The sequence below is a fragment of the Bubalus bubalis genome, chromosome 18 (genome assembly GCF_019923935.1).
Source record: "Bubalus bubalis isolate 160015118507 breed Murrah chromosome 18, NDDB_SH_1, whole genome shotgun sequence".
NCBI lineage: Eukaryota > Metazoa > Chordata > Mammalia > Artiodactyla > Bovidae > Bubalus > Bubalus bubalis.
In genome coordinates this window covers 58,396,158-58,404,685 of record NC_059174.1, presented here as the reverse complement: position 1 = coordinate 58,404,685, position 8,528 = coordinate 58,396,158, and the positions used below count along the sequence as shown (strand labels likewise).

General features: G+C 41.1%; 1 protein-coding gene across 1 annotated transcript; it reads left to right on the top strand.

The window, feature by feature from the left end:
* Positions 1-2,177: 2,177 nt before the first annotated feature.
* On the top strand, positions 2,178-3,041 carry LOC123330296 (histone H3.3A-like). Its single transcript, XM_044931615.2, has one exon. The coding sequence runs from the start codon at positions 2,286-2,288 to the stop codon at positions 2,694-2,696; it is 411 nt and encodes a 136-aa protein (XP_044787550.2). The 5' UTR covers positions 2,178-2,285; the 3' UTR covers positions 2,697-3,041.
* Positions 3,042-8,528: the final 5,487 nt, after the last annotated feature.

The window sequence follows — 8,528 nt, the reverse complement described above, 5'->3', positions numbered from 1 at the left end:
CAGGTGGTATTCAGCCCTCAAAAGACATCAGGTGATGGACTGGAGAGACCATCCGAATGCAATCAGTGTGTCTGGGCTTTTCTCAGGTGTTTACACCTTAGGCTTCTTGAGAATATTCACACTGGATAGAAACTATATCAATGTAATGAGTGTGTCATGGCTTTTAGACAACAATTCTAAGTCAGGATTCAGTAAAGAAGTCATTCTGGAGAGAAAGCTTACAAGTGACATGAGTGTGTAAAACCTTTACTTGGGGCTCACATTGCACTAGCCATCAGATGATCCATACTAGAGAGAACCTTACCAGTGTACAGAATATGGCAGGACCTTTAGGTACTGCCTTAAACTCAGGATTCACCAAATACTTTATACTTTGGCAGTTGTATACTTTACTTTATGCTGTATGGAAGTTTTCACAGTTACTGCTCACTCTTTAGGTGTGTAAGAAATATATCCTGCAGTTAAACTACACAAATGTAATATTTGTGGGAAGGATTTTACCAAACATCCAAGCTCGGGAACATTCTGGAGCAATGCTCAAATGCAATGGGTGTGGGAAAATTTTCACCTTGAGTTCAAGTGTTAGACAGGACTCCATAGTGAAGAGGAGTCTTGGAAATGGATGAGCAAGGGCTTTCTGGAGGGTTCAGAGTACACTAGACTTCAGAATATATGTCTTTCTGAGAAACCACATAAAAGTAATGTGCACACTGAAGCTTTAACTCAAAGATCAAAACTGTGGAACCCCACTCCAGTACTCTTGCTTGGAAAATCCCATGGACGGAGGAGCCTGGTAGGCTGCAGTCCACGGGGTCGCGAAGAGTCGGACACGACTGAGCGACTTCCCTTTCACTTTTCACTTTCATGCATTGGAAAAGGAAATGGCAACCCACTCCAGTGTTCTTGCCTGGAGAATCCCAGGGACGGTGGAGCCTGGTGGGCTGCCATCTATGGGGTCGCACAGAGTCGGACACGACTGAAGCGACTTAGCAGCAGCAGCAGAGAGGATATATATGGAGAGCAAACTTGGACAGGTAATGAATATTATGTAGTCTGTTCCATGAAATAGTCACACCATGGGCATAATGAAGTGATTCATGTGTATCTGAAACTGTACACTATACCGAATTTGGAAACATGTTTAAGAAAACAATATTTCCTCAAGATTCCCCCCCCACACACACACACAAATTCATATTGGAGAGAATCCTTACAATTGTAATGAATTTGGCCAACTTTTTTTTTTTTTTTTTTTTTTTGGCCAACTTTTGTGACAGTTCTTACAGCAGATCACAGAAGAGAGAATTCATTTGAGGAATAAATAAATCTTCAGTTCTCCAGCACTAACTTACGATATTACTGCAGAATAATTAAGTATGTTGAAACTTAACCACGTGTGGAAATGGCCCGTTATCTTCAGTGTGTGTTTAATTACTTGAATTTTCTTGAGAATGTCACATTATTGTTCTTTATTTCCTGAAAGTTTAAAATTCTTACAGCTTTCTTAGAGACTTTCATGATGGTCTCTACAAAGAAATGAGTAAGATGAAGGGGCTGACTTAATTAGGTGTGGTTCATTTATATCTATCTATCCTGGTAAAACAAGGACACTGAGTTATCAAATTCAATGGTGTGTGAATTAGGATCAGCAAGAGACAGAGAACCATGTAAAACCATGACATGACTCAGCATGCTCATTATGTTCAGGGTGCCCTTCTGTACACAGGGTCACCGTGGTTAAAGGACTGAATGCTGTACCGTTTGACCTTGCAAAGAGTAGGCTGGACATTGAGGGCCTTGGGCTTTTCATGGGAGGGGAGTTGACAGGTTACTGGGAACTGATTGTGTGGGAGAAATAGTACCAGGGAAATGGTGGTCCTTTTCTCCCTTAACTAGCAATTGCTGAGGCTGCTGCTGCTGCTAAGTCACGTCAGTCGTGTCCGACTCTGTGCGACCCCATAGTTGGCAGCCCACCAGGCTCCCATCCCTGGGATTCTCCAGGCAAGAACACTGGAGTGGGTTGCCATTTCCTTTTCCAATGCATGAAAGTGAAAAGTGCAAGTGAAGCCGCTCAGTCGTGTTCGACTCTTCGCGACCCCATGGACTGCAGCCTACCAGGCTCCTCCGTCCATGGGATTTTCCAGGCAGGAGTACTGGAGCAGAGCGGTTTGGTCCTTCGTTGGAAGAAGCTTTTCCCGTGTTTCAGCTACTGCGGCTCTTTGGGCAGCAGCAGCGGCGCGGTGGTTGGAGAAGCGGCCTAAAACTTCGGCGTTAGGTAAAAGAAAATGGCCCGAACCAAGCAGACTGCTCGTAAGTCAACGGGTGGGAAAGCACCCCGCAAGCAGCTGGCCACCAAAGCGGCCAGGAAAAGCGCCCCCTCTACTGGCGTGGTGAAAAAACCTCATCGCTACAGGCCCGGGACTGTTGCCCTTCGAGAAATCCGTCGTTACCAGAAATCCACCGAGCTTCTGATCCGGAAACTGCCTTTCCAGAGGTTGGTGAGGAAGATCGCCCAGGATTTCAAAACCGACTTGAGGTTCCAGAGTGCCGCCATCGGCGCGCTGCAGGAGGCTAGCGAAGCGTACCTGGTGGGTTTGTTTGAAGATACTAATCTGTGTGCCATCCACGCTAAGAGAGTCACCATCATGCCCAAAGACATCCAGTTGGCTCGCCAGATACGGGGAGAGAGAGCTTAAGTGAAGGCAGTTTTTATGGTGTTTTGTAGTAAATTCTGTAAAATACTTCGGTTTAATTTGTGACTTTTTTTGTAAGAAATTGTTTATAATATGTTGCATTTGTACTTAAGTCATTCCATCTTTCACTCAGGGTGAATGCGAAAAGTGACTGTTCACAGACCTCAGTGATGTGAGCACTGTTGCTCAGGAGTGACAAGTTGCTAATATGCAGAAGGGATGGGTGATATTTCTTGCTTCTCATGATGCATGTTTCTGTATGTTAATGACTTGTTGGGTAGCTATTAAGGTACTAGAATTGATAAATGTGTACAGGGTCCTTTTGCAATAAAACTGGTTATGACTTGATCCAAGTGTTTAACAATTGGGGCTGTTAAGTCTGACCATACATCACTGTGATAGAATGTGGGCTTTTTCAAGGGTGAAGATACAAGTCTTAACCACAGTGTAACTTACAGTTTCCTTAAAAAAAAAAAAGTAAACCTGGCAGCTATAGAATACACTATGTGCATTTATAATAGCTATTTTATATATTTTAGTGTCAACATTTTTAAATTAAATGTTTTACATTGACATGTGGTGGGGAGTGTTGTCTTTAAGGTGTGTAATTTAGAGTTTGGGTTTCTCCTGAGTAGACTGCACTTGTTTATGTAGTAAAATGCTTTGCGCGTTATACCTTGCATAAGTCCTCATTCTACCACATGTTAAACTAACCTTCTAGCTGATAATGCAAACACTAACGGGGAGGGGGATTTATTTATAAGGGCTCTAGACGATAATACAAGTTATTCACACCAGCATCATCTGTTACTAATATAGTAGTTAGCGCAGCTTTTCTTTGTGTTGTGATTGGTCTCATAACTAGGTTGAACTTTTCTCTACCAAGGGGGAACAATACCGAACTTTTTTTCCTTGTGGGGTTTGTATTATAACTTAGGGTGAACTTGCTGTGGGGGAGGGACACAGCTTCAGCTTATGGAACCTCTGCCAGTTAAAATGGTGTTCATGTGGCATAGGTTCTGGGAAAATCACTTCATAGAGATGGCTTTCCAAGTGGTTTTAAAATTTATCCTTCTATTGAAGTTTTTAGGTCAATTATGTATGTTGACTAAATTTACAAATAAACTTGTTTATTCAAAAAAAAAAAAAAAAAAAAGGAGTACTGGAGTGGGTCGCCAGTGCCTTCTCCGAGCAATTGCTACTGTGTGTAAATGATTAATGGAAACTTATTCTTGGAAATTGAAGAGAGCAGTTTTCTTGAAAAATGTTAATCAAAAGAACCAGAAAGAGGATGGCCGTGTATCTGCTTCATCATTTCCTGCTGCCATTTACAATGTGCCTCTGTTTTATTCAGAATGTATCATGTCTTGTGCTCCAATAAAATTTGTATGATTTTTTCCATAACTCTGAAAGGATCATGTTTCTTTCAACAACACAATTTTAATCCACCTCAGTACTTCATAACAGAAACTAGCAATGCACCAAAGACTCTCAAGGTTGAAAGAATTTAAGAGTTTCTTTACATGGTGAAATCAAATAGACAATTTTGGGATTATATACTAACAATATACACTTGAGTTATTCTCTCCACACTTTGTCCATAGCGGAGCAATTATAGATTCTGGCCCTGTAAAACCTACCCCCCATTTATATGTGCACTATATGGTATTTCCCAATGTTATCTTTCGTGCCAAAATAAAACTAAAATAATAAACATGCAAAAATTAGGAAATAAAAAACTTTGGAAATAAGGGTAAAAGTGACGTGTCTTTTGGAGCTTGGAGCATTCTGGAAAAATTTTTTTTTTTTTTTTTTGCTTATTGTTGGCTGAATAATTGTGGCTCATGGGGTCAGGAGCTCTACAGCATATGGGAATTTCCCAGACCAGGAATTATCAGTCCCTTGTCTACTGCATTGGCAGGTGAATACCTTACCCCTGAGCCACCACGGAAGCCGTGGAAATAATTTAGAAGGCACACTATATAATGGGAAATGTTTTTGTTTGCTAAACTGGAAATTACATATATTCAGTCCCCAACGTTTCAGTTCTTTTGCTTTGCAGTCACTCACTGGAACAAGATGGTGCCAAATAAAGTCTAAGGTGTCAGTAGTCAAACATCAAAAAACATCGTGAGTCTGTGTAACAAAACACTGAATGTTTACTCGTGCTTTGAGTTTATTACATTCCTTTTTGTGCTGTACACATATTTTCTATTCTATATGGTGTTGAAGATGGTATAAATTACTATTAATCTATTTTACTAGACAGATAAATTGCTATTTACTGTCCATTGCCTGTGACATTTTTACACCAGCCTAAGAACATTCAGTTCAGTTCAGTCGCTGGGTCATGTCCGACTCTTTGCGACCCCATGAATTGCAGCACACCAGGCCTCCCTGTCCATCACCAACTCCCGGAGTTCACTCAGACTCACGTCCATCGAGTCGGTGATGCCATCCAGCCATCTCATCCTCTGTCGTCCCCTTCTCCTTCTGCCCCCAATCCCTCCCAGCATCAGAGTCTTTTCCAATGAGTCAACTCTTCGCATGAGGTGGCCAAAGTACTGGAGTTTCAGCTTCATCATCATTCCTTCCAAAGAAATCCCAGGGCTGATCTCCTTCAGAATGGACTGGTTGGATCTCCTTGCAGTCCAAGGGACTCGCAAGAGTCTTCTCCAACACCACAGTTCAAAAGCATCAATTCTTTGGCACTCAGCCTTCTTCACAGTCCAACTCTCACATCCATAGATGACAACAGGAAAAACCATAGCTTTGACTAGCCGGACCTTTGTTGGCAAAGTAATGTCTCTGCTTTTGAATATGCTATCTAGGTTGGACATAACTTTCCTCCCAAGGAGTAAGCGACTTTTAATTTCATGGCTGCAGTCACCATCTGCAGTGATTTTGGAGCCCAGAAAAATAAAGTCTGACACTGTTTCCACTGTTTCCCCATCTATTTCCCATGAAGTGATGGGACCGGATGCCATGATCTTCGTTTTCTGAATGTTGAGCTTTAAGCCAACTTTTTCACTCCTCTTTCACTTTCATCTAGAGGCTTTTTAGTTCCTCTTCACTTTCTGCCATAAGGATGGTGTCATCTGCATATCTGAAGTTATTGATATTTCTCCCGGCAATCTTGATTCCAGCTTGTGTTTCTTCCAGTCCAGCATTTCTCATGATGTACTCTGCATATAAGTTAAATAAGCAGGGTGACAGTATACAGCCTTGGCGTACTCCTTTTCCTATTTGGAAACAGTCTTTGGTTCCATGTTCAGTTCTAACTGTTGCTTCCTGACCTGCATACAGATTTCTCAAGAGGCAGGTCAGGTGGTCTGGTATTCCCATCTCTTTCAGAATTTCCCACAGTTTATTGTGATCCACACAGTCAAAGGCTTTGGCATAGCCAATAAAGCAGAAATATATGCTTTTCTGGAACTCTCTTGCTTTTTCCATGATCCAGAAAATGTTGGCAATTTGATCTCTGGTTCCTCTGCCTTTTCTAAAACCAGCTTGCACATCAGGAAGTTCACAGTTCACATATTGCTGAAGCCTGGCTTGGAGAATTTTGAGCATTACTTTATTAGCATGTGAGATGAGTGCAATTGTGCGGTAGTTTGAGCATTCTTTGGCATTGCCTTTCTTTGGGATTGGAATGAAAACTGACCTTTTCCAGTCCTGTGGCCACTGCTGAGTTTTCCAAAGTTGCTGGCATATTGAGTGCAGCACTTTCACAGCATCATCTTTCAGGATTTGAAATAGCTCAACTGGAATTCCATCACCTCCACTAGCTTTGTTCATAGTGATGCTTTCTAAGGCCCACTTGACTTCACATTCCAGGATGTCTGGCTCTAGGTCAGTGATCACACCATCGTGATTATCTGGGACATGAAGATCTTTTTTGTACAGTTCTTCTGTGTACTCTTGCCATCTCTTCTTGATATCTTCTGCTTCTGTTAGGTCCATACCTTTTCTGTCCTTTATCGAGCCCATCTTTTCATGAAATGTTCCCCTGGTAGCTCTAATTTTCTTGAAGAGATCTCTGGTCTTTCCCATTCTGTTGTTTTCCTAAGAACATTAGGAACATTAATGTTTGGAAATATTTATTAGGTAATAAATAGAAGTCCAGAGGATATTAAGGTCTTGATGTCACATTATAGAATTAAGTAATATGCTCCATTGTTCATTCTTAGATGTATTTGAAAACAATTTTTTTTTTTTTTTTTTACAATATTGTGATTGTTTTTGCTCTGCACCAACACGAATTGGCCACAGGCATACATATGCCCCCTCCTTTCTGAACCCACCTCCCTCCCCACCCTATCTGTCCAGGTCTTCACAGAGCAATGGCTCTGTCTGGGTGCCCTGCTTCATAGATCAAACTTCCACTGGCTATCTGTTTTACATATGGCAATATATGTTTCAGTACTATTGTTTCAAATCACACTACACTATTTGTTTTTTCAATAGTTTTTCCTTAACGTAATTTTTTCTGTCCGCATGTTGTGACCAAGATTTAATGTTTAGTTTACATTTCTTCCCTGCCTTACTCTAACAAATCCACCTCAGTGGGTTGTTTTGAGACTTTTAGTACATGAAAATGCACATACATAAGACAGTGACGGGACATATGAAGACAGACAATTCCTTTAGGACTTGAGTTAATACACAAATATTTATTTACAGTTAATACACAGAAATATTTACAAGTAGTGAGTAGTTGATAATTTTGGTGAAAATAAATTCTAGTGTCCTCTAAAAACGTTATATTTTATACTCTGCTTTGTTGTTCACATGTGACAGTGCTTCCAAAGAGACAACAAAGAAAAGAGAAAAATAGATTACAAATTTTTTTTAAAAGTAAATTGCCTGCTGCTGCTGCTGCTAAGTCACTTCTGTCATGTCCGACTCTGTGTGACCCCATAGACGTCAGCCCACCAGGCTCTCCCGCCCCTGGGATTCTCCATGCAAGAACACTGGAGTGGGTTGCCATTTCCTTCTCCAGTGCATGAAAGTGAAAAGTGAAAGGGAAGTCGCTCAGTCGTGTCCGACTCTTAGCGACCCCATGGACCGCAGCCTACCAGGCTCCACCATCCATGAGATTTTCCAGGCAAGAGTACTGGGGTGGGGTGCCATTGTCTTCTCCGTAAATTGCCTGATTACCCTCAAATGGTCATACAGTAATTTGACGTTCCATTACATTGGGCTTCCCTGGTATCTCAGACAGTAAAGCGTCTGCCCGCATGCGGGAGACCTGGGTTTAATTCCTGGGTCAGGAATTTCCCCTGGATAAGGAAATGGCAACCGACTCCAGTACTCTTGCCTGGAAAATTTCATAGAGCCTGGTAGGCTACAGTCCATGGATCGTAAAGAGTCAGACATGACTGAGCAACTTCACTGGCACTGTTTCATTGAGAAAATATTGACAACTATACATTATTATATAGTGATTATATAACTATAATTACTATATATAATTATTATATATAATGTATAATTATATATATTATTATACAAGTTTTTCTCAAGTATTTGAAGCTATGTCATCACAAGCATGAAACAAAAACACTTTTTATAAAGGAGAATGCATTTCTCATTAAAGGAGTTTTTTTTCTAATAATTTTTTACATATAACACATTCAATTCGCTCTATGCCTGATACTAACACAACATTGTGAACCTACTCTACTTTCAAATTTTAATAAAAGAGCAAAGACGAGGCAGGTTGAGGTGGATTTATATGGGGGGGGGGGGTGAGGTATGGCTGTAGGGTACTACTGGGTCCCAAGAGGATTCAAATCTTTTAAGGGGTCGGGATAAATGACAATCGAGGGACTC